This window comes from Typopeltis vanoorti, chromosome 4 (genome assembly GCF_054136105.1).
Source record: "Typopeltis vanoorti isolate ZY-2024b chromosome 4, IOZ_Tvanoo_1.0, whole genome shotgun sequence".
Classification (NCBI taxonomy): domain Eukaryota; kingdom Metazoa; phylum Arthropoda; class Arachnida; order Uropygi; family Thelyphonidae; genus Typopeltis; species Typopeltis vanoorti.
This window is the reverse complement of record NC_143552.1, coordinates 18,162,655-18,187,296: the sequence shown is the minus strand read 5'-3', so window position 1 is coordinate 18,187,296 and position 24,642 is coordinate 18,162,655. Positions and strand designations below refer to the sequence as shown.

At 34.9% G+C, this 24,642-nt stretch overlaps 1 protein-coding gene across 1 annotated transcript in view; it reads left to right on the top strand.

Annotated features, from left to right (window-relative positions):
- The window catches only part of LOC150107135 (small ribosomal subunit protein mS39-like), a 369,834-nt gene extending 345,620 nt beyond the window's left edge, over positions 1 to 24,214 (top strand). Inside the window, exons 19-20 of the mRNA XM_090391018.1 lie at positions 6,804 to 6,898; positions 23,893 to 24,214. Coding sequence (XP_090247144.1) covers positions 6,804 to 6,898; positions 23,893 to 23,971 — 174 coding nt within the window. The 3' untranslated portion in view covers positions 23,972 to 24,214. The remainder of the gene's footprint in view (positions 1 to 6,803; positions 6,899 to 23,892) is intronic.
- Positions 24,215 to 24,642: the final 428 nt, after the last annotated feature.

Genomic DNA, 24,642 nt, shown 5'->3' with positions numbered 1-24,642 from the left:
AATGTTTTCAAGCCACTTCAGGCCTCAAATAAGCAGAGCAGTGGCCTCACACAAGGCATTGAAGTTCATCTTCCGCCTAAAGACAATCACAAACATTTATGCCCATGGTGGGATTCGAATCACTGCTTGGCTGGAGAGCAGATATGCTGGTTACTCAGCCAACCAGGCTGGCTAACTTATGCGCGCATCATTTGTAAACTGTTTCCTTATGGTTTTTATTACTGGTCGCATTCATGTACTTTAGAGTATACATCCATAGTTTATTTTGAGCATTTTATAAACTCTGGTTTCTTAGAATGTTTAAAACTACAGATTTCTTGTTAGCATTATCACTTTGTCTCTGAAGCCATCATTATTGGAATTGAATAAATTTTACATAAATATAATAAATCCATGATCCTAGTTATGAGAAAAAAAAAAAGCAATATGCTAATACTTTTCATTGTCCACCACTTAGCAGTCACTTTGGTAAATAACAATCAAGAGCATTAATTTATTCATGATATTTATTTTCTTTTATGAAATCTTTAGATTGTACTGTTGGCATATCTAATTTATAAGCTGATTTTGGAAGAGCATCTTCATTATCTTTTACTAGAATTGAATCATCTATGTACAGTATTGTATTAACAACAGTACTTCTCTCTCTCTGCATACCTTTATTGTTTTTCCTGAATAGAGCTGAAGAAAAACTATATCCCTGTATTATACGTTTATTAATTTCAGTGTTATCTACTAATTTATTGCCTAATTGTAACATTATTTGTATCTTTATATATTGTGATTTTTCTATGTGTATTTTATTAAAAGCTTTCTCATAACACAGTTGTAAAGTCCATAATTTCTAAAACGAATGCTGATCACCATCTAACACTAAAAGAAAGGAAAAGCTTTCTCATAACTTATGAAGGCTAAGCGTCTCGCACGTTAAATCTTTCCTTTCTTTATTTATTTTTTCAGTAATTTCTTTTAAGACATTATTTATACATGACCTTCCTTGTCTAAAATTAATTGCAGTATTAATTAATTGAGCATATTAATTGCAGTATTTCTTTTGTTCAAAATTTTACCATGTATTTTGTAACTTGTATTTAATGAGCTTATGTCTGGGTATTTACCATATTATTTTCTTTCTTAAATATAGAAAAGGTTAAAAGGTAAGGTTACAACCTTTTAACCAATCTGATGGTAATATATATATCCTCTAGCAGTAACCTTATGAATCAATTGTGTAAATATTCTTTGCCATACTTATACCATCTGATCGAGTTGCTTTTCTATTTTTTTAATACTTTTAGTTTGTTTTTTTTTAACTTCGTTTAGTATTTTTTAAAATTATTTTAGTCTATTTATTATATTTGTAATTATGTTACTATAAATAAACATTATATTTTTCTTTATTTTCTCCTAATATACAGAGTGCTTTGCTTTTTATCAACATGAACAAGTAGGTTTCCTATAACTTTAAGTAATATATCATCACCATTTTTTAATATTGATTTGATATGTTCTTTTACTTATTCCAGTCTACAATCTCAATATTGTCAAAATCCTGATATATATATATATATACACACTCAAAGGATGTTCAGGCTATTATGACAGTATGATATGATTAAGTTTATCTTATTTTTAATCTCCTATCAACAGTTTTCCTCCAAATTAGTCTATTACTTGTTAGCACTCCAACATTGTCATATCTAACAGTTCGTTCTTCTAATGCACTTCTGACTGAATCAGTCTATCTTGGGGGCCGTGGTTCTTTTTTACTGCCATTGTGGAATCGAACACCTGTTTTGCTAACCTTAGATTAGCACTGCTCACATTTGAATACAAACAATGTCAAGTTTCTTCCTAATGTCTTCATTTTTAATATCATCATCATCATCATCAAATTCCTGCCATGTACCCTCAAGGGGTGTACAGGAAATGACAGTACTACATGAAAAAATTACATCATTACTAACTTCTTATCTACAATTTTCCTCTAAATCAGTCTGTTACTTGTCAAGACTCCAACATTATCAGATCTTATATTTCTATCGTCTAAGGCACTTTGTACCGTATCAATCCAGCTATATCTTGGTCTTCCTCTGGGTCGTTTTCCTGCAAACCTGGCAGAAAACACTCGTTTTGCTAATCTTTCCTCTCCCATTCTGTTTAAGTGACCATACCACCTGAGATTAGCTCTGCTAACGCATTCCTGGATGCTGACTATGTCAAGTTCTTTCCTAATATCCTCATTTTTAATATGATATTGCCATTGATGTCATCTGTTCACGCCTCGAATCTTTCTCAGGACTCTCATATCTGCAGTCTCTAGTCTTTGGTCAAGTGTTTTACTTCTGACCCAGCTCTCAGATACATAAGTTAAAACTGGTTTGAACAATGTCTTGTATACAGCTAATTTAGTGTTCCGACTAATTTCTCTCTTATTCCATATGAATTTATTCAATTGACTTCCCACCATACCAGCTTTGCTGATTCTGTTGTCTATTTCTATATTTAATTTACCATCTTCAGTAAAAATCGTGCCTAAGTAGCTGAAATGTTTTATTCTTCCACAGGTTCTCCATTCACAACACAGTTGACATTTTCAATGATTCTGCCTATTTTCATTGTCTTTGTCTTTTTATTGCTGACCTTCATACCATATCTATTACAACAGCTATTCAATTTAGTCAGAGAATCTTGCAGACTTGTAGCGGATTTATTTAGAAGTATAACATCATCTGCATAAAGCAAAGAGCTGACATTAACATCTCCAATTTTGATATCAGGTTTAATGCCACATTCCTTCATAATTTGATCCATATAGGTAATGAATAACAGAGGGGATAATGTACATCCTTGTCTCACACCAGATTTAACATTAAACCATCTTCCTGTACTTCCTTCAATTCTAACTGCTGACTTACAACTCAAATAAAGACTAAGTATTGCTTGATATAATGCCCCATTGACACCATATAACTGCAGCGTATTGAATAGTTTCTCTCTTGGCACCTTGTCATATGCCTTTCCCAAATCGACAAAACTTAAATACAGATCTTTGTTATATTTTCATGCTTTCTCGACTATTTGTCGTAAAGTGAAGATCTGATCCTGACAGCCTCTATTTGGCCTGAATCCAGCTTGTTCTTCACCAAGCTTTTCTTCCACAACTTCTCAACCGTTTCTCAAGTATACTTGCATAGATCTTGCCAGGAACACTCAGTAGGGAAATACCTCTGTAATTCTCACATTCAGTTTTATTTCCCTTTTTTATATATGGGTACTATGAGAGCTCTACTCCAATCATTGGGAATTCATCCCTCTGTCCAGGCTTTCTAAACTATGCAGTGCAGCCACTGTAAGACTTTTATACCAGCATACTTCAGCATTTCTGGTTGAATATCATCTACTCCTGCTGCCTTTCCACATTTCAATCCTTTGATGGCTTTTTCTACTTATATTTCTACTAAGTATGGATATGTATTCCTGACTGCATGCCTGGTCAGTGTTTTTTATCACTGTGCTGTCATCACTGCTTGTTTCATTTAGCAGTTTTTCAAAGTAATTACTCCATACTTCAAGGATATCTTTTTCTCCTGTTTTCATGTCACCTTTATCATCTCTAACTCCTTTTACAGTACTCCTTCCTCCATTCCTAAGCTTCTTCAACAACCTCCAGAATATTTTGCCACCTTCTTGATATTTATTTTCTATATTCTTGCCGAAGTCCTCCCATGACTTTTGTTTAGCTAGTTTTACACACTGTTTAGCTTTCTTACATTTGTTTCCGTATTCTGTAAGAGTAAAAGCTGACTTATTTGCCAGGAACTTTTGATATGCTTTCTTCTTTTCCTTCACTGCCTCTTTAACTTCCTGTGTCCACCAGTGAGTTCTGATTTTTTTATCCTTGCACACAACCTCACCACATGCCTCTCTGGCAGAATAAATCAATGTTTTCTTCAGAGTTTGCCACTGAATCTCCAACGCTTGATTCCTGTTCTCAAATTCTTTCATTTTCTTTTCAATAATCTTTGTGTATTTTAGTCTACAGTTCACATCTGAGAGCTGCTCAACTTTTATTCGCTTTAAAACTTTCTTACATGATATTCTTTTCAATATGAAATTCAATTTTATCCTGCTTAAGACTAAATGGTGATCACTTCCAATTTCAAATCCTCTGTACACTCTGGTGTCCTGCACCAGGGAGAAAACATCACTATCAACAATAACATAGTCAATGAGACTTTTCTTATTCCTAGCCTCTTCTCTCCATGTGAATTTGTGCACATTTTTATGTTGGAACATGGTGTTAGTAATAACCAGTCCATGTCCTGAGCAGAAATCCAACAGATATTTGCCATTATTATTAGCTTTGCTCTTTTCTCCAAATTTTCCCAAAATATTTTTGTATTTCTCACAATCATTTCCTACTCTGCTATTTAGATCCCCAACAGGGACCAACTTTTCCTTTTTCATTGTGTCAGTTGCTTTTTCTAAAGCGTCAAAAAATTCCTTCACTTCTACCTTAGTAGAACCTTCTGTGGGACCATAGGCACAAATAAGTCTCATTGTCCAGTTCCCCATTCTCATATTTGCCCACATTACTCTACTTGAGACTGACTGCCATTCAAGAAGATTAGCCTCATATTTTGTGTTGAAAACTATGGCTACTCCTTCTTTTCCTTGATTGTCATTGCCTGAATATAACATTTTGTATTTATTGCTCAGAAAGATCTCACCAGTTTTTGTCTTTTTATTTTGTTTCAGTCACCCCTATTATGTCGATCTGGTACTTATCTAATTCCTCAGCTAGCTCCATTTCTTTGCCATTCAGGGTTCTTACGTTGATAGTACCGATCTTTAACTCTGGTGATGTTGAGTTGGGGTTTGTTTTCAGATTTGTTCCAGTAGCCGACTTTTCGCTGTTCACTCTGGTTCCCTGTCATAAACACCGGGGGCCTTGTTTAACCGGGCAACGCCCCAGCCGGCATGAAATTTTGTCATGTTGTGCCATCATTTTTTATTTTGGTTTAACCAATAAGAATACAATTTGGTTGGCTAAATCCCAAATTGCCAGCCCATCCTCGTTTGTTCAGTATCCAAGTAGATACCCAACAGGGTGCACACCACGAGAAGGTGAGGACTGGACATTAGGTCAGAAGCCCTGGTCGGTTCTCTGCATTCCTTTAAAGGCTATGTGGAGGTCTCCTCTCAGTTATACAGCTTTGACCCTTAAGCACCCCTCATTTTTAATATGATTCTGCTATTATGATGCCATCTGTTCAGGATGCTATTTGTTCTTAGCACTGTCATATCTGTGATCTTGTCTCTGAGTAAGTGCTTTATTTCTAACCCAACTCTCAGATCAAACTGTCTTGTATACTGCTAGTTTAGTGGTTGGGCTAATTTCTCTTTTATTCCATATAAATTTGTTCAACTGGCTTCCCACCATACCAGCTTTCTTATTTTGTTGTCTATTTCCAAATTTAATTTGTCATCTTCACTAAAAACTGTGCCTAAAAAGCTGAAATATTTTACCTATTGTATAGGTTCTCCATTGAGAATGCAGCTGAAGTTCTCTTTATTCCTTCCTATTTTGATAGTTTTGGTGTTTTTATTGCTGGTTTTCATGCCAAATTTTTATAGCTGTTATTCAATTTAGTTAGAGAATCCTTGAAACTTTCTCTGAATTGTTTATGAGTATAAGATCATTTGCATAAAGCAAAGAGTTAAGTTTGTAGTAATAAGTAGATCTGCAATCTATTTTTGTAAAAATAAAGTCTGCTTTTAATTTCTAGTTGATAGTTTTTCCCCTAATTGGTCTGTTATCTGTATGGATTCCACTATTTTAAAAAACTTATTTCAGTCATCTCAGGCACTTTTAACTGCATCAATCAATCTAGATGTTTGTGTTCCTTTTTCCTATCATCATGGTGTCAAATACCTGTTTTGTTGATCATTCCTTTTCCATTCTGCTTAAATAAACATACAAGTTGAGAGATTAGCTATATTCACACATTCTTGTGATGTCAAGTTGTTTCCTAATATCTTCATTTCTGATAAATCCTGGTAATGCCATCTGTGCACTTCTAATTTTTTCTTACAATTTTCATATCTGTGGTCTGCAGTCTTTGATCAGTTGATTTATTTCTAGCTCATTTCCTAGATCCATAATTTAAAATTTGTTTTGAACACTCTTTTGGCTGATTTCCCCAAATAAATTTATTCAATTGACTCTAACATAAATATAAATTATTCTATCGTCTGTCCATATTTAATTTTCCATCTCTATTAAAAATAGCAATTAAATAGCTGAAGTGTTTTGCTTGTTCTAGAATTTTTCCATTCAATATTCAGGTGATATTTTCAGTGTTCCTACTTATTTTCATAATCTCGCTTTTTTTATTTCTCATTTTCATATCAAATTTGTTTCAAATTTATTAACCCTGTGAGCAGTATATAGTCACTACATTCTATCCCCAAAACAGGATCAGCATACATTCATCAAATTTTAACTACAGTAAAGCTATAAATTCACATTCGCTTTTTGAGTTTTTTTGCAGTAAGGTGCTGCAAGCTCTTATCAGAAGCCAGTTCTGCTTCTTTTCCAATTGTTAATTTCATTGCTGATGCCTCTCTTGAATTCTGCTAATTCTGAGTTTGAGTTTTTTTTTCCCAGCATCTAAAAAAACATTATTCAAGTTAATAATGGTTAATGATTAATCAAAAATTATTATTAAATATACTGGATTATGTATTTTTTTAATTAAATTTTAGTTGGTGTATTAATCTTACTTTCATCTTTATAGTTCTGCTTGAAATATTCCTTGGATGCAGGATATACTGAAGTTGGGCTCTATTTTAAAGAAAATCTGGAAAATTTCAATTTTTCCGAAAAACATAGGTAAGGATATGCAGGATTCAAAATGTGCATTAAGTAATCATCATCATCCACTTACATGCATACAGAAAAAAGTAAAGTACACAGATACAAATGGATATATATCACACAGTGAATAACAGAATATCTAACCTTTTCTCATTAAAGCCAATTACCTGATCATCAGCCATCCCAATGTATCCTGGTATCTGATTCTTCTTTCACTCTGCCTTATCCCATGTTAAACGGGGTCGGCGCACGAATCTTTAACCTTCCTCTTCCAAGTGCTCCGGTCCAGGGCATCCTTCGGACTCCATCTTTTCTCCTTAAGATCCTCTGTCATCTTATCCCTCCACCTGAGCTTGGGCCTGCCTGGTATCTAATTATTCCAAAGAAATCATCCCACTCTTTTTCTGTCTGGAACAATTGTGGTGGGAGGGAGGGTTGTGTTATTCACTACACTCTCTAACACAATCAGGAAAGCAGGAAATTTAAATCTTTAAAGTCCTTGTTGGCTCTGTTCCTGAAATGTTTAAATGCTTGTGGTGTATTAATACCATAAATGAATCAAAGGTTAGCCAAAAATCTTACATTGAAAAACCCAAACTTTTTTTTTGTATTACTTTACTTCTATGAAGCAAGAGCAAGATGGTGTCACACAAGAGGAGTTCTCTCTGCAAATAAGAACAAAAAATTCATCTTCCAAGCCTGAATGAACTGGATAGTAAACTCATTGAGCATGACCATAATGTAATGTCATGACTGGGTTTGTGAGAACTTGAAGATGCAGATCTCTGCAATGGCTAAACTGATCTTATTGAGGCATCACCCCTCTCCTCCTACTAAGTGTTAGTAATAAGTTTAGTTGTGGATCAAGTATTGCTAGCAATAATGTCAATTTTTGAAATAAGGTGTTATTAAGCTAAAACCTGAGAGTGACAGTGTAAGCATTGTGAAAAGAAGAAAATCATACATCATACTAATATGATTACCACTGTTAATGTTGATATCAAAGTGATGTTAGTGTAAAAGGGAAGTTTTTGAATAGACACATCACATTTTCATCTACACACACACACACACACACACACACACACACACACACACACACACACACACACACACACACACACACACACACACGCGCGCGCACCATAATCATTGGACCAGGAACTTTTAATGCTTCAATATTTTTATGTTGTCTCTATTCTTGAAATATTTATATAAAAGAACTGAAAATGTGACTGATGAATCAGCAGGCTAAGAAGCAAGTTAATAGTAATAGAATGAATAGTGAAAGGAATGGTTTGCACTTTCATATCACAATTGTACTTTTTTTAAAATGTCAGTTCCACCCACAAAAAGTTGCACACACATATATTATCTTATTATCATGGGTGGGCTAAGGATTTTTTTTATTATTATATTTTAAATAGTCTGGAAATCTTGCTGTAGAGATGAAACATAGAACATATTCAAGTCACTTCAGGCTCCAGTAAAGGAGATGGTATTCTCATACTATGTGATGAAATTCATCTCCCATCTAAGGAAAAATCACAAATATCTATGCTTAGCATAGGATTTGAGCCAGCCTTATTGGTGTGATAACATGTATGTCAGCTACTCAGCCAGCCAGGCTGTCAACCTATCTAAATCATTGTCTAATTTTTAGCATACAGCTTATCTTAAGAAATTGTCATAATCTCATAGAATCTGAAGTTATTCTTTCATTGAATTCTTATCTCATCTTTCCCTTAGCATATTAGGCTCAGTTGTCTCACAGCCAAATGATTTGGTATCAGAGAAACCTAATTAATGTTATAATTAGACAGTTATTCTCAACCACCTAGTCTGATTAGTTTGTCTGTTCTCGATAATGAAAAACCAGAGTTTCCAAAAGAAAAAACCCTACTACTTCCATGTGAGATTAGCTAAAAGTGTAGAATTTTTTTTTATTCCTTTCTACAGAATAAACTATACTTAACAAGAAATTATATAATGGCTATAAAAATTAATAATTATGTAATGACTTTTATCCTTTAAAGAAGTGTTACCACATCTGCACCATCTGCAAGTAATAGGCTATTTGTAGATGGTGCAGAGATGACTTTACATCAAATTACAAAGGATTCCATAAAGCATAGCACACACACTTCCTTTCAGATCTACAAATTGAATCTCTTGGACTCTCAATGTACATTATGGGGAGGGTTAGATAGGTTCAGCTTTTAGAGAGATGAAAAAGTGAAAGAGTAGATTCATCATAGGCCTGTAGTGTGAGAATGGTACAAGAGTGCCTTGATAGCATTTAGATATAAAAAAAAAAAATAGTGAGGAGAGAAAGAAAAGACCCTATCTCCTTTTTATTACCATGCAGCCAAAAACTAACTTTTTCACCAGTCTCGTGCAATTGAATGACCAAAATACCTGGAACTAAACTTCAGTGATAAGTGGTACAACCTGATGATTAGCCTTGAGTTGGACGTCACTATTTGGGATTTCTCTCCAATCATCCATCATAAGATTGTGATCATAAGACCAAGTGAGCTAAGAGGATGGAATACTGTGAAAAACTTCTCATAATAAGAATAGATGGATAAATCAAGGAAAAGAAGGAGTAGCCATAGTATTCAACACAAAATACGAGGCTAATCTTCTTGAATGGCAGTCAGTCTCAAGTAGAGTAATGTGGGCAAATATGAAAATGGGGAACTGGACAGTGAGACTTATTTGTGCCTATGGTCCCACAGAAGGTTCTACTAAGGTAGAAGTGGAGGAATTTTTTGAGGCTTTAGAAAAAGCAACTGACACAATGAAAAAGGAAATGTTGGTCCTTGTTGGAGATCTGAATAGCAGAGTAGGAAATGATTGTGAAACATACAAAAATATTTTGGGAAAATTTGGAGAAAAGAGCAAAGCTAATAATAATGGCAAATATCTGTTGGATTTCTGCTCAGGACATGGACTGGTTATTACTAACACCATGTTCCAACATAAAAATGTGCACAAATTCACATGGAGAGAAGAGGCTAGGAATAAGAAAAGTCTCAAATGACTATGTTATTGTTGATAGTGATGTTTTCTCCCTGGTGCAGGACACCAGAGTGTACAGAGGATTTGAAATTGGAAGTGATAAATATTTAGTCTTGAGCAGGATAAAATTGAATTTCATATTGAAAAGAATAACATGTAAGAAAGTTTTAAAGCGAATAAAAGTTGAGCAGCTCTCAGATGAGAACTGTAGACTAAAATACAGAGATTATTGAAAAGAAAATGAAAGAGTTTGAGAACAGGAATCAAGCATTGGAGATTCAGTGGCAAACTCTGAAGAAAACATTGATTGATTCTGCCAGAGAGGCATGTGGTGACAACAAAGAAGAAGAGGCGGTTCCAGACCAGCTGGAACCGCTTCTTCTTCTTTGTTGTCAACCTCCTGATTGCCCTTTAAAACATCTTCAGCAATCTCTTCCTGGCTGACAAATTAGTAGCCTGGGTCACCCTCGTTCACCCAGGCTACCAAATGTCAGTGAGAATGACATTTAACAATGTCTAGCCATTGTTGTGTGCAAGGATAAAAAAAATCAGAACTCCCTGGTGGACACAGGAAGTTAAAGAGACAGTGAAGGAAAAGAAGAAAGCATATCAAAAGTTCCTATCAAATAAGTCAGCTTTTACTCTTACAGAATACAGAGACAAATGTAAGAAAGCTAAACAGTGTGTAAAACTAGCTAAACAAAAGTCATGGGAGGATTTTGGCAAGAATATAGAAAATAAATATCAAGAAGGTGACAAAATATTCTGGAGGTTGTTGAAGAAGCTTAGGAATGGAGGAAAGAGTGCTGTAAAAGGAGTTAGAGATGATAAAGGTGACATGAAAACAGGAGAAAAAGCTATCCTTGAAGTATGGAGTAATTACTTTGAAAAACTGCTAAATGAAACAAGCAGTGATGACAGCACATTGATAAAAAAACACTGACCAGGCATGCAGTCAGGGATACATATCCATACTTGAAGTAGAAAAAACCATCAAAGGCTTGAAATGTGGAAAGGCAGCAGGAGTAGATGATATTCGACCAGAAATGCTGAAGTATGGTGGTATAAAAGTCTTACAGTGGCTGCACTGCATAGTTCAGAAAGCCTGGACAGAGGGGCGAATTCCCGATGATTGGAGTAGAGCTCTCATAGTACCCATATATAAAAAAAGAAATAAAACTGAATGTGAGAATTACAGAGGTATTTCCCTACTGAGTGTTCCTGGCAAGATCTATGCAAGTATACCTGAGAAACGGTTGAGAAGAATTGTGGAAGAAAAGCTTGGTGAAGAACAAGTTGGATTCAAGCCAAATAGAGGCTGTCAGGATCAGATCTTCACTTTACGACAAATTGTCGAGAAAGCCTGGGAATATAACAAAGATCTGTATTTAAGTTTTGTCAATTTGGAAAAGGCATATGACAAGGTGCCAAGAGAGAAGCTATTCAATACGCTGCAGTTATATGGTGTCAATGGGGCATTATATCAAGCAATACTTAGTCTTTATTTGAGTTGTAAGTCAGCAGTTAGAATTGAAGGAAGTACAGGAAGATGGTTTAATGTTAAATCTGGTGTGAGACAAGGATGTACGTTATCCCTTCTGTTATTCATTATCTATATGGATCACATTATGAAGGAAAGTGGTATTAAACCTGATATCAAAATTGGAGATGTTAATGTCAGCTCTTTACTTTATGCAGATGATGTTATACTTCTAAATAAATCCGCTACAAGTCTGCAAGATTCTCTGACTAAATTGAATAACTGTTGTAATAGATATGGTATGAAGGTCAGCAATAAAAAGACAAAGACAATGAAAATAGGAAGAATCATTGAAAATGTCAACTGTGTTGTGAATGGAGAACCTGTGGAACAAGTAAAACATTTCAGCTACTTATGCACGATTTTTAGTGAATATGGTAAATTAAATATAGAAATAGACAACAGAATCAGCAAAGCTGGTAGTGGGAAGTCAATTGAATAAATTCATATGGAGTATTCATATGGATCACATTATGAAGGAAAGTGGTATTAAACCTGATATCAAAATTGGAGATGTTAATGTCAGCTCTTTACTTTATGCAGATGATGTTATACTTCTAAATAAATCCGCTACAAGTCTGCAAGATTCTCTGACTAAATTGAATAACTTATGGTAAATTATGGTAAATTAAATATAGAAATAGACAACAGAATCAGCAAAGCTGGTAGTGGGAAGTCAATTGAATAAATTCATATGGAGTAAGAGAGAAATTAGTCAGAACACTAAATTAGCTGTATACAAGACATTGTTCAAACCAGTTTTAACTTATGGATCTGAGAGCTGGGTCAGAAGTAAAACACTTGACCAAAGACTAGAGACTGCAGATATGAGAGTCCTGAGAAAGATTCGAGGCGTGAACAGGTGGCATCATATTAAAAATGAGGATATTAGGAAAGAACTTGACATTGTCAGCATCCAGGAATGCGTTAGCAGAGCTAATCTCAGGTGGTATGGTCACTTAAACAGAATGGGAGAGGAAAGATTAGCAAAACGAGTGTTTTCTGCCAGGTTTGCAGGAAAACGACCCAGAGGAAGACCAAGATATAGCTGGATTGATACGGTACAAAGTGCCTTAGACGATAGAAATATAAGATCTGATAATGTTGGAGTCTTGACAAGTAACAGACTGATTTGGAGAAAAATTGTAGATAGGAAGTTAGTAATGATGTAATTTTTTCATGTAGTACTGTCATATCCTGTACACCCTTTGAGGGTACATGGCAGGAATTTGTTGATGATGATGATGGATATTTCGCTGATAATATTGCATAATGTGGGTGGTCTGCACCAGAACCTTACCAAAAATGTAGTATCTCTTAGAATGCTTATTTCTAAATATAAAGATTGACAGGTTGAACAATAGAATTTCCATAATACAATTTTGAAAAGCATTTGCTTTCATATTCCTTATTTTCAAAACTGTGATTTTTTTTCTAACTTTCCATAAATATTATTTTAACTGTCACAATTTGATATCTGATGTTAAATATATGCATTTGACGACATTTACTGGATCATAACTATTGTAACATTTCAGTAAATTCTCCAAGCAAGATGCTTCTGCTAGGATATTCTTAGAACTGCTTTAAATTGTTAGTTCCTAAGCGTTGGAAGCTCATGCCAGAAGAGATGGAATATTTCCATATACTAGATTCTGCTGCCAACTAATGGCCAGAATGTCAGTACCAGAATAATGTATTAGTTTTGGGGGTTATGATGAGATGAGAGATAGTTATAGAATTCCCCCCCCCCTGGTTTTATAACTAATAGAATACTTAGCAAATACAGTAAATGATTAACAATTACTTATATATTCAATTTTATCCCATTATCCAGCATGAGCACATAAAGCAACTTCACAATAGACTGTATATGAAGGCAGGTGATATCATATCATATTCTAGTACAGTAAACTCTCGACTTAACAGACTATTAGGGGCTAAGGGTTGTCCATAAAATCGAAAGTCCATTAAATCCGAATAGGAATAGTATTGAAAATAAAACACTTTCAGTGATACAGTATTACTATATTTTAATGAGAACATTTTTATGTAAATACCACTTTACTGAGGATTGGGCTTGAAAAAAGCATCATACTGTTTCTTAATTATTAATGATCGAAATTGCTAAAAATGTTCGTAATAAGCAATCGCCTCTGGATCTGAAGATGCCGCCTATGAACGAGATGATGTCGTCCATGTGTTCTCTAACCAATAGTTCCAGACCAGCTGGAACCGCTTCTTCTTCTTTGTTGTCAACCTCCTGATTGCCCTTTAAAACATCTTCAGCAATCTCTTCCTGGCTGACAATTTAGTAGCCTGGGTCACCCTCGTTCACCCAGGCTACCAAATGTCAGTGAGAATGACATTTAACAATGTCTAGCCATTGTTGTGTGCAAGGATAAAAAAATCAGAACTCCCTGGTGGACACAGGAAGTTAAAGAGACAGTGAAGGAAAAGAAGAAAGCATATCAAAAGTTCCTGGCAAATAAGTCAGCTTTTACTCTTACAGAATACAGAGACAAATGTAAGAAAGCTAAACAGTGTGTAAAACTAGCTAAACAAAAGTCATGGGAGGATTTTGGCAATTGTTCGATGTCATTCTCACTGACATTATCACCAGCTCACATCAAAGCTTCAAGGAAATCAGAGGTTTCAAAACCTCTGAAATCGTATTCTGTTCGCTCCTGTTCAGTAACTTGGTCCAGCTATTAGCCAATGTTGTAGTCTTTATCTCCTTCCATGGCAGCAAAATTAAAGATGGCAGGCTTGATGTTGTATGCATGCAAATTCTGAAGTGTCCTGGCTCCTCTTGTATCTTCTTTGGGATCATTTTCGTTCTCCAAGAAAACCATAACCTCTTCAAGAAACTTCTTCTTATACAACATCGTGCAGGCAACAATGACTCACTGGTCTATAGGCCGTATTATAGAAGTGGTGTTTGGAGGAAAGAAGATACATTTTATTCTTCCATTCCTACTAACCAACTTCTCAGCATTAGGATGGGCTGATACATTATCAAGAAGTAAAACAGCTTTTACATCTTCAAGAGAGATTTTCAGGACCTCTTCTTGGTAGTTTTGCGCTTCAGGTATGAAGTGATTGAAAAACCAATTGGAAAAATTGTCACGTAAACCGGGCATTCCTTGAGCTGGAATAGATGACAGGCAACTGGTTCGTAACATTCTTCAAAGCATGAAGCTTTCGTGCTCTTCCACCTACCATCGGCTTGAGGCGATGCAAGCCATCAGTATTAGCACAAAGTAGGGCTGAAATGTGCTCCTTATTTAATTTGCAGCCAGGCATGCTAATCTCATGTTTGTTCATGAGGGTATTTTCAGGAACAACACAATAGAACAGACCGATCTCATCTGCATTGTATAAACTTGAGACAAAATAAGACCCTCAGATTCAATGACTTCATTGATGTATTTTCTGAAGGGCTCAACTTGTTCAATGTCGGCGCTCAGTGCTTCACTACATGTTTGCCTGTTCATAATACCATAGCATTTAAGAAAGCGCCAAAGCCACCCATCACTTACCTGTAACTGTATGCCAATGTGTTGTGCCAGTTTTTCAGCAGCCAATCTTAGTTGAATACCATGAACAACAATGCCACTAGAACTGCTGTTGAATGAACCATTTGTAAACTCCTTCTAAATTCTTATGCTTGGCCAACTTCACACGTTTCTTATCTGCCACAGTGAAACCACTTTTGGAGCTCTCGATGCTATATTTTAGCAAAAACTGAGTAAGTTTGTCTTTATTTTTGTGTATGTCCGAAACTGCTGCTTTTTCACTCCATAAAGTTCACAAACATGAGCAACAGATGCACCATTTTTCCAACTTATTAACTAAAGTTTCTGTGCTATTGTCATGTTTACTCATTTTCTTTCAACTCCAGACATGTTAATTGATATTAGTAATGATTAATAACAGTTTAGCAAAAAATTACTCCAGCAACAGTGTAAATACCACATGTTTTGCACTAGCAACGCTACTGACCCTATGCTACTGAACCAAAGCACATGCACGCATGCGAACTATTATGAGTACGCACGAAATATCATGAATATACAGGAATGTATCTGAATACGCAATTTATAAACACTGTCGATTGCTTCCTATTAACTATCGTATTATTATTATTTTTTTATTAGTATTAATTATTTCATTATCTGTATTTATTTGTCAAATTATGTCTGTTAAATCCAAAGTGCATTGAATTCGGGGTCTGTTAAATCAAGAATTTACTGTATCACATAATGCACAGCACACTTCCTTTCAGATGGGTGTATTGCCATGCATCATGGGATGGGTCATTATCATCAAATGTAAAACTGATGGCACGTCAGTTTTGCATTTGAGAACTCATCAATGGGAGATAGACTGGTGAAAATACTGAGAACTGAATCTCCAAAAGGAAGCTTAGTAACCCATCCTATGCATAAATGGTTAATTGAGGCAATTTGATGTATGGTCATCTCTCCACCATATACCAGTAGCCTGTTGTGAAGTTGCTTCTGCTAATACTTAGATAAAGGATAAAAACAAGAGTATAATTTCTTGTTCAGTATAAAAGACTAACTAACTTCTCCTCAAGTAAAAAAAAATTCATAATTGTTTGCATGCTAGATAGGATTAACACCTAGGTTTTTCCACTCAAGACGCATTACCTTTACCCTCTGAGCAATGGGGGCTTATTCTTATATTTGTTTGAATTGATTTTCATTCGAATTGATAAGGATAAGTTATTAAAGATGTTTAGATCTTAAATAAATATAGTTTCAAAATAAATACAAGTAAAAATTAGAAGATAGGGTAAACGCCCCCACTTACTCCCTGTATGGGAACAACATAGGTGTTAGCTGATTTTTTTTTGTAAAAATATATTTTTTATATATATGTAAATATAAAACAGGATATTATGGAAGACACATATAGAGAAAAGTGGTACAATAGTTGCATGAAGAATATGGGGTTCAGTCTAGGAAAGTGACTAGTATTGAAAGGAGAGAAAAATTGAAATATGAGAGGAGACTGGTGCTGCAATCCAAGGAGAATCCCAAGGAATTTTTTTTGGTATGTGTTGAATAACAGTAAAAATGACAGTGGAGATTACCTTGTTGGATGGAGATAGACATTGGGTGACCAAAGCAGATAGCATGGTTGAGCTAGTGCTGCATCCTGGTATGGCTTTATTCCTAGGATAGCAAGTAGTAAAGTGTTAAAAGTGAATGAAGAAAATATATTCCTAATATTGAGTATTGCTAAATATCAATAAGGTGGGGGGGGGGGCTAGATGAATTTCACCACATGTATTAAGGGAATGTGCTATAGAGCTTGTGCCATTAACTTGGCTGTTTAATGAGTCTTGCAATGGGACAGGATCCTGGACAATTGAAAGATTGTGAGATAGTGCCATTGCATAAGGGTGGTAGTAGAATAAAGGTATCAACCTATAGGCCTGTTTGTTATGTGTTCTATAGTTGTTAAGATTTTAGAGAAATTGGTAAGAACTCATATACAGAATTGGACAGGTGAAGACAGTATTATTTCTGCAGGCCAGCATGGATTCGTTAAAGGGAGTTCTTGTTTTAGTAATCTCATTATCTTTTACAATAGATTAACAAAGAGCAGTGGATGAGGGTAAGCATACACTGTCATTTCAAAAGCATTTGAGATGATAGTGTATGCCTTAAAATAAGCATTTGACAAGGTGACACATGATAAGTTGATTTTTAAGTTACAACAAATGGGTTTGGATATCAGGTTAGCAGATTGGATTGGTGATTGGCTTTCTGACAGATATCAGAGAGTTGTATATGGGGGGCAGTATCAGAGAGAGAGAGAGTAGGAAGGTTATAAGTGGAGTTTCAAGGGGTTCATCACTGGGACCATTGTTGTTTAAGAGATACTGGCTCCATGAGGGGTTTCTTCAATTAACATGAAAAAATAAGGGACAAGTAATACTATTTATTAAGGCTATATATTTTAAGAGTTAATGAGTTATCAGTATTGCAATGTTTCCTCAGTTACACCATTGTGTTGTTTATGCGTGACATCATGCGTCTCTTACTTCAAATCATCTGTTGTTTTCGTTCTATTTTGTAATTAACTGTTGTCACTACTGATGATAGCCTCTGATATTTAGGCTGAAATATATGACCTTAAATAAATAGTATTACATATCCTTTGTGTTTTTTCACGTAAATTGAAGAAACTGGGACCAATACTGTTTAATCTTTATGTCAGTGATATTGTCACAGGACTACAGGGAGGTGTTCAATTGTTTGAAGATGGTGTGAAGCTTGGGAGGGTTGTTAGTAATAGTGTAAAAACTCGACGTAGCTTACCAATATCAAAGCGCTTTACATCGATTTTTTAAATAGGGTCAAGTTCCATGAGAACTGTAAATAACCTTGTTTGTTTCTATGTATATTTTGTAAAATATTAATGTAGTTAACCCTGTGGGAAGTGAATGTATTTACTATTTTAAAGTCAAAACAAAGGCAATACTTTCCCAGGGGAACTTTGTATATGTATATAGTTATGTGTAAGAGCACAGGAAAAGTTGTTTACTAGCTTTGTATATAAGAGTTGCTTACTGCGCTAATGCCTTTAAAGCAAAGTATCAAGGAGGTCCGCTAATTTTAGAGACAAGTTTCAGAGGAGCGGGTTGAACTTAAAAGTAGTTAAAAGAGTCATGCTGAATTCTTTGGGGTTTACTACCCTTAGTGCAAGGTCACAAGATCTCAAAATAAAAAGGACTGAGCCAAGCATAAGCGGACTTTCCAGTTCCAGTCGCCGCCAAAGAGGAGCTTCCAGGTGTTGCCGAAGAAGGAAAGGCTTCCAGACGCCAGAGAGAGGGATCCCGGTTGAGAGTTGTGGCGAGCTATTGGAGACGGCAGTCGTCCAATAGCTTGAAAAGAAAAGGAGAAAAGGCGATGTAAATTACCTGAGGCAGCTTTGCTCGGAAGTTTTTCTTTTCGCCGTGGGAGAACAACCTTTTGCTGGAGCTGAATGCGTACCACAGTCCACAGCCTGCTATTTTCCCGATGAGATATTACTGAAGCCAGACATTCCTGAAGATGCTCAAGATCTGAGATGAAAGAATTGCCTTAGAACTTTTTGTGCAAGGCTTTTGACTGAATGTGCGATACAGAGCCTTTGTAAGTTCCATACTTTTGTACAATTCCTCTTGTAGTATGTTATAGAAAGTCTTTTAAGAATTTAGTTAATAGCAGTAAGAAGTGTCATTAAGAGAATCGATTGGCATATTGGAAGTTGATATAAAAATTGTAAAGATAACTTAACAGAGAGTGAGCTAACCTCTTTGCAAGTAAACTAGATGTTTAATAACTTGAATTTGTAAGCGGAGAGTAAATAAGACTGCGAGTTAAAGAAGTTAATTAGCATTAAAGTAAAAAAGGTTCTAATTTATGCTGAAGATGTTATAAATGGATAGAGAAAGCAATCTCCCTATTTTTTTTTTTTTTTTCATGTATAATTTGTAAATAAATGTGTTTTAATTATTTGTTAAAAGAGTGCTGCCTGATCTTTTATTTTACAACTGCACCGTTCTTAAATAAATCGGACTTGTGAGCGAGAAATAATTTAAGGCAATAAAAGCAAAGTTCAGTTACTTACGAATCACAACTGTTAAAGTAAACATTGATAAAAGAAACTTTGCTCGTGAGAGAGAGGGAAATCTACTGGAAGTTTTATTTAGTCTTATGCCAATTAAATGATATATTGGTGGCACAGGCTGACAAATAAATTTTCAATATTCATAGGTATTCGACTAGTAAATATGTAAGGTGGATAATCATAGTACGTAGTAGAGCAAATGAGAAAGGATAAGAGAGAAAAAGTGCATTAGAGTAAAACTATAAAGAATTAGGAATAGAGTAATGATAAAGAGATGTTACTAATATAGGCAGAGTAAGAAAGGAAAATATATAGAAAAACATGTAGAATGTAGAATAGTAAAGATAATAAAATAACGCATTAAAGACAATTGCAGATATTACAATAGTGCTGATGTTTTGGCTCTTCAAGAGGATATGGATAACCTGGAAAGGTGGGGAAATAAATGAATAGAGATGTCATATAATAAATTTAGTTTAATCCTTTATTCAAGTGTAAGCAAACAAAGTTTGCACCTGAAGTATCTTCAGGACTGAGGCAACTCATGGTAAAGGTGGAGTAAGCTCTCATCACTTGTCTTAGTATCTCCCATAATGCAAAACACATCTCCTTGCAGACATGTATAATGCTATGCATTAAGGGAAGGGCCACTATCTGTTAGACTATGATAAATTTAGTTTAATCCTTTATCCAAGTGTAAGCAAACAAAGTTTGCACCTGAAGTATTTTCAGGACTGAAACAACTCGTGGTAAAGGTGGACAAGTGCTCATCACTTGTCTTAGTATCTCCCATAATGCAAAGCACATCTGGATGTGCATTATACATGTCTACAAGGAGATGTGCTTTGCATTATGGGAGATACTAAGACAAGTGATGAGAACTTAGTTCACCTTTACCATGAGTTGCCTCAGTCCTGAAGATACTTCAAGTGCGAACTTTGTTTGCTTATGTAAACTTGGATAAAGGATTAATCTAAATTTATTATAGTCTAACCAAGTGGGAAAAAACTTCCAACATCCAGAATGGAGATGTCAATTTAATGCAACTAAATGTAAGATTTTAAAACTTGGGATTCACAGATGGGATGCTGTGTAGTTACTTGATGGAGTTATAGTGGATGAAGCAAAGGATCTTAGAGTGATTGTGGATAGCGATTTGAAGTTCTGAGAACATATTGCAAAGGTTGTGTAGACATCTCAGACAACTGATGCAATGTTAAGGAGGACATTGATCATGAGAGATAAAACTGTGGTGGTCCCATTGTATAAAACTTTGATCAGACCACTTCTAGATTGCTACTCTCAGATCTGGTTACCTGGATTTGAAGAGGATAAAGTAACCTTGGATGGGGGGGTGGGGAGGAAGAGACAGATATCAGAACTGTGCAATGTTGATTATGAGGACAGACTGAGGGCATGCAGACTGCAGAGTTTAGTGAATAGAAGTCAAAGGGGAGATATGATTGAAGCTGTTGAAGGGTTATTATCATGTTAACACTGAGGAGATTTTTCATATGGCAGAATGAGGGGAAGGAACAAGGACAAAGGACCATCCCTGGAAGTTGCAAAATGGAGTGCTGAGTAAAAGGGTAAGAAGTAAGATTTTTTGGAGAGTGGTAAGCTCATGGAATGCATTGTCTGAGAAGGTGGTGATAATAGTTTTAGTAGACAGGATGGTGAAATTCAAGTACCATATAGCAAATATTTCAAATACAACTCTGAGGATAATTGCAATGCTGAAACAAACCTTGACATGTAAAGATAAGGAAGTCATTTTGCCTCTTTACAGGGTCTTTTAAAGCCCTCACTTGGACTATGGCATGCAGGTTTGGTCTCCTAGTTCCTGTGGTGATTCTGATCCAATGGGGAGCGTTCGAAAGAACATGTTAAAAATTATATCTGTATTGTGAAATACTGATTATGAAGACAGATTGAGGATTTGTAGACCACAGGCACTAACAAATAGAAGAAACTGGGTGATATGATTGAGACTTACAAATCTCTAAAACAGATATACAGGATACCAATAGACAGAATTTTTCATTTTATGAAGGATGTTTGGAAATAATGAGAGGGCATTCTTTCCAAACATCCTTGGAAGCTTGGAATAAATGCCATCTCCTCCATAAAATGAAAAAAACAGAATACCAATAGAAAAATCTATTGGTATTCTGTATAATTCTTTTAGAGATTTGTAAGTCTCAATTATATCAACCCGTTTCTCCTGTTTGTTAGTGCTTGCAATCTGCAAATCCTCAATCTGTCTTCATAATCAGTATTCCACAATACAGATATAATTTTTAACATGTTCCTTTGATTTTTCTCTCATAGAGTGGTATGTGTGTGATTTAGATTGCCATGAGATGGTGTATGTGCAAGTAGTGTGAATGAATTCAACCTGAAATGCTCAAATAATAATATTTGAGCATTTCAGGTTTTTGATAGCTTTCTTCACTTTAAGTATTATCAATTTGTATTCCTGTTGAGTGTTTTCCATCACTGTGCTATCATTAGCAATCTTTCAAGTAATTACTCCAGACATGTAGAACATCTTTATCATCAGTTTTCATGTTACTCTGTTCATCTCTGATCCCTTTAATAGTACTCTTTCCTCCATTTCTAAGCTTTTTCAATAGCCTCCAGAATATTTTGCCACTTTCCTGATATTTATTTTCTATGTGCTTATCTTCCCATTGCTTACAGTCCTTCGTTTTCTTACTTTTTCTCTGTATTCTCTAAGAGCATAAGCTGACTTATTTGTCAGAAATTTTTGATATGCTTTCTTCTTTTCCTTGACTGCCTCTAACTTCCTGAATCCACCATGGAATTCTGATTTTTCTATCCTTTCAGAGACAACTTCGCCACATCCTCTTTGGCTGAATCAATCAATGTTTTCTTCAGGGTTTACCTTTGAATTTCCAAGGTTTGGTTCTTGTTTTCAAATGCTTTCATTTTTTCTTGAATAATATTTATATATTCGAGTCTACTGTTTACCTCTGAAAGCTGCTCAACTTAGATTTCTTTTTAAACTTTCTGACACACTTTTTTTTTTCAATAATAAATTCAGTTTTATCATGTTACCACTGAATGGTGATCACTTCCATTTAGAAATCCTCTGTATACTCATGTATCCTGAACCAGAGTGAAGATATTGCCAGAAACAATAACTTAGTCAACGAGAGGTTTCTTATTTCTTTCATCTTATCTTCATGGGAATGAGTGCATTTTTATGTTGGAACATGTTGTTAGCAATTAACTAGTCCATAAGAGAAATCCAGCAGGTATCTACCATCGCTATTAGCTTTACTCTTTTCTCCAAAGTTTCCTAAAACATTTTCATATGTCTAGTAATCCTATTCTACTCAGCTGTTTAGATCTCCACCAAAGACCAAATTTTTTTTTCTTTCATTATATCAGCTTCATTCTCTACTTCCTCAAAAAAAAAAAAAAAAAAAAAAAAAACCACTCTTCTTTCTTAGTAGACTCTTTAGTAGATTCTGTGGGGACATATAGGCACTAATAAGTCTCATTGTCCAGTTTCCCAGTCTGATGTTTGCCTACATCACTTTACTTGATATTGCCTGCTATTCAATAAAATTATTCTTGTATTTGGTGTTGAATATTATAGCTTCTCTCCTTCTTTTCCTGATTGAATTTTTTATTTAATTTTTAAGCATATGTCTGCTTAGAAAGATCTCACTTTTTTGTGACACTTATCATGTCGATCTGGTTCTCATGCAGTTCTTCTGCTAGTACCAATCTTGAAATCTCTTGATGTTGAGTTGGGATGTGTTCTGGGATTTGTTACAGTAACCGACTTTTTGCTGTTTGCCCTGATTTTCTCACAACAACAATGAAACCTTGTTTAATCAGGCATTGTCTCAGCCAGCATGACATGCTGTACCATTTTGCATTATTTTAAACCACTGAGAATACAGTTTGATCAGGTAATCCCAAATTTCCAGCCTATTCTTGTTCATTCAGTATCTAGGTAGGTACCGGGTGCACCACAAGAAGGTAAAGATTGGACATTAAATAAGGAGCCCTGGTCGGTTTTCTGCATTCATTAAAAGGTTATTTTGAGATCTACTCCCAGTTATATAGCTTTTACCCTTAAGCACCCCTCTCAAATTTCTTTGAGTGCTGGGAAAAAAAAAAAAAATTAACAGGAAGATTCAGAAACCAGAGTTAAAATTTTTAAATATGTTGAGTTGTTTTCTTTCTGATTTGAAAAATTCAAAATTTTCCAAAAGGTTTCAGCTTTATGATGTTCAATCATTTGAAATATTCTCTTCTCTTTCTCATTTTAAAGAAGCATTTCATTTTTTTAATTCCCGCTATGCAAGAATTTTTTTCTTTATTAAAATTCAATGAAGAATTTTACTTTGAAGTTGTGATGTGTTTAGATGAAGCAGTTTAATGGAAATTCTGAGATGGTAGAAGGCTAGCATGCATCATTATCAAGTAATCATCCACTCTTGCATTTTTAGCCAAACATGGAAGATCTCAAATTCAGACATTCAGCAGAGTTAGCACCCTGCAATTTTTGTTCCTGAAGAAATTAAAATTTTTTATTTTTTATTTTTTTTTTTAAGTACATAAATTCAGTGGCAGAAATTACATGTATTGTGCAGTGAAGTGTGTTGCTTGAAAGTACCGATTTTGAAGGAGACTGAATTATGAACTCATAATTATTAGGCTTATTCCCTTACCTATTAGGATCATTGTTTCAATACCTGTTATTCATCTTTAGAAACATAATTTTATAACAAGATATATAATTGTTTTCTTTCAGGTCACAAATTGACGCATTGCTTGCTGTGACATTGTGTGGTAATGATAAAGATGAGTCAACAGATATGGAAAGTCTGTAGTAGTCTATATGATATTGCATTTCTAGTGCAAAAAAGAAACTAATGCCTAAGAAACATAATTGTATGATGTATATATGTATATATTAACATTGCTATAAAATAAGTATTGCATTTTCTCAAGTATAGCTGAATTTTTTCCAACATATTTATTCTAAGATTCTTAATATTACTTGGCCAGAATCTCCTAAATGTAGATATTTGCATTGTTGTCTTTTCCTAATAAAATAACCATTTTACATACTACTAATATTATAGTTAATTTTGGATGATATGGTTTCTAATATGTAAATAAAATTATGGAAATCAAACATCAACTTAGTTATTCACATGCAATGTCATTTTGACACTGCATGGTCACTCCCGTACCTCATTGGGTTTTGGGAGTGAAACCGTCTGCTAGAGGAAGTGGTGGGATCACAAATGCCCTTTCCACAAAGGGTTATTAGGACAATCACAAACATCCATGCTCCTGGCAGGATTCAAACCTGCAACCTCTTGGCTGTAGAGCAGATACACTAACTGCTCAGCTGTTAGCGTATTAGCTTACCAGAACATCAACTTAATAAACTTACTGTATATCTACTTTCAATACATGAACTCTCTAATGTACATATGTAACAGTTTCAGAAACTCAACTGAGTACATTACATGTACTGTAATAGAATAAAATC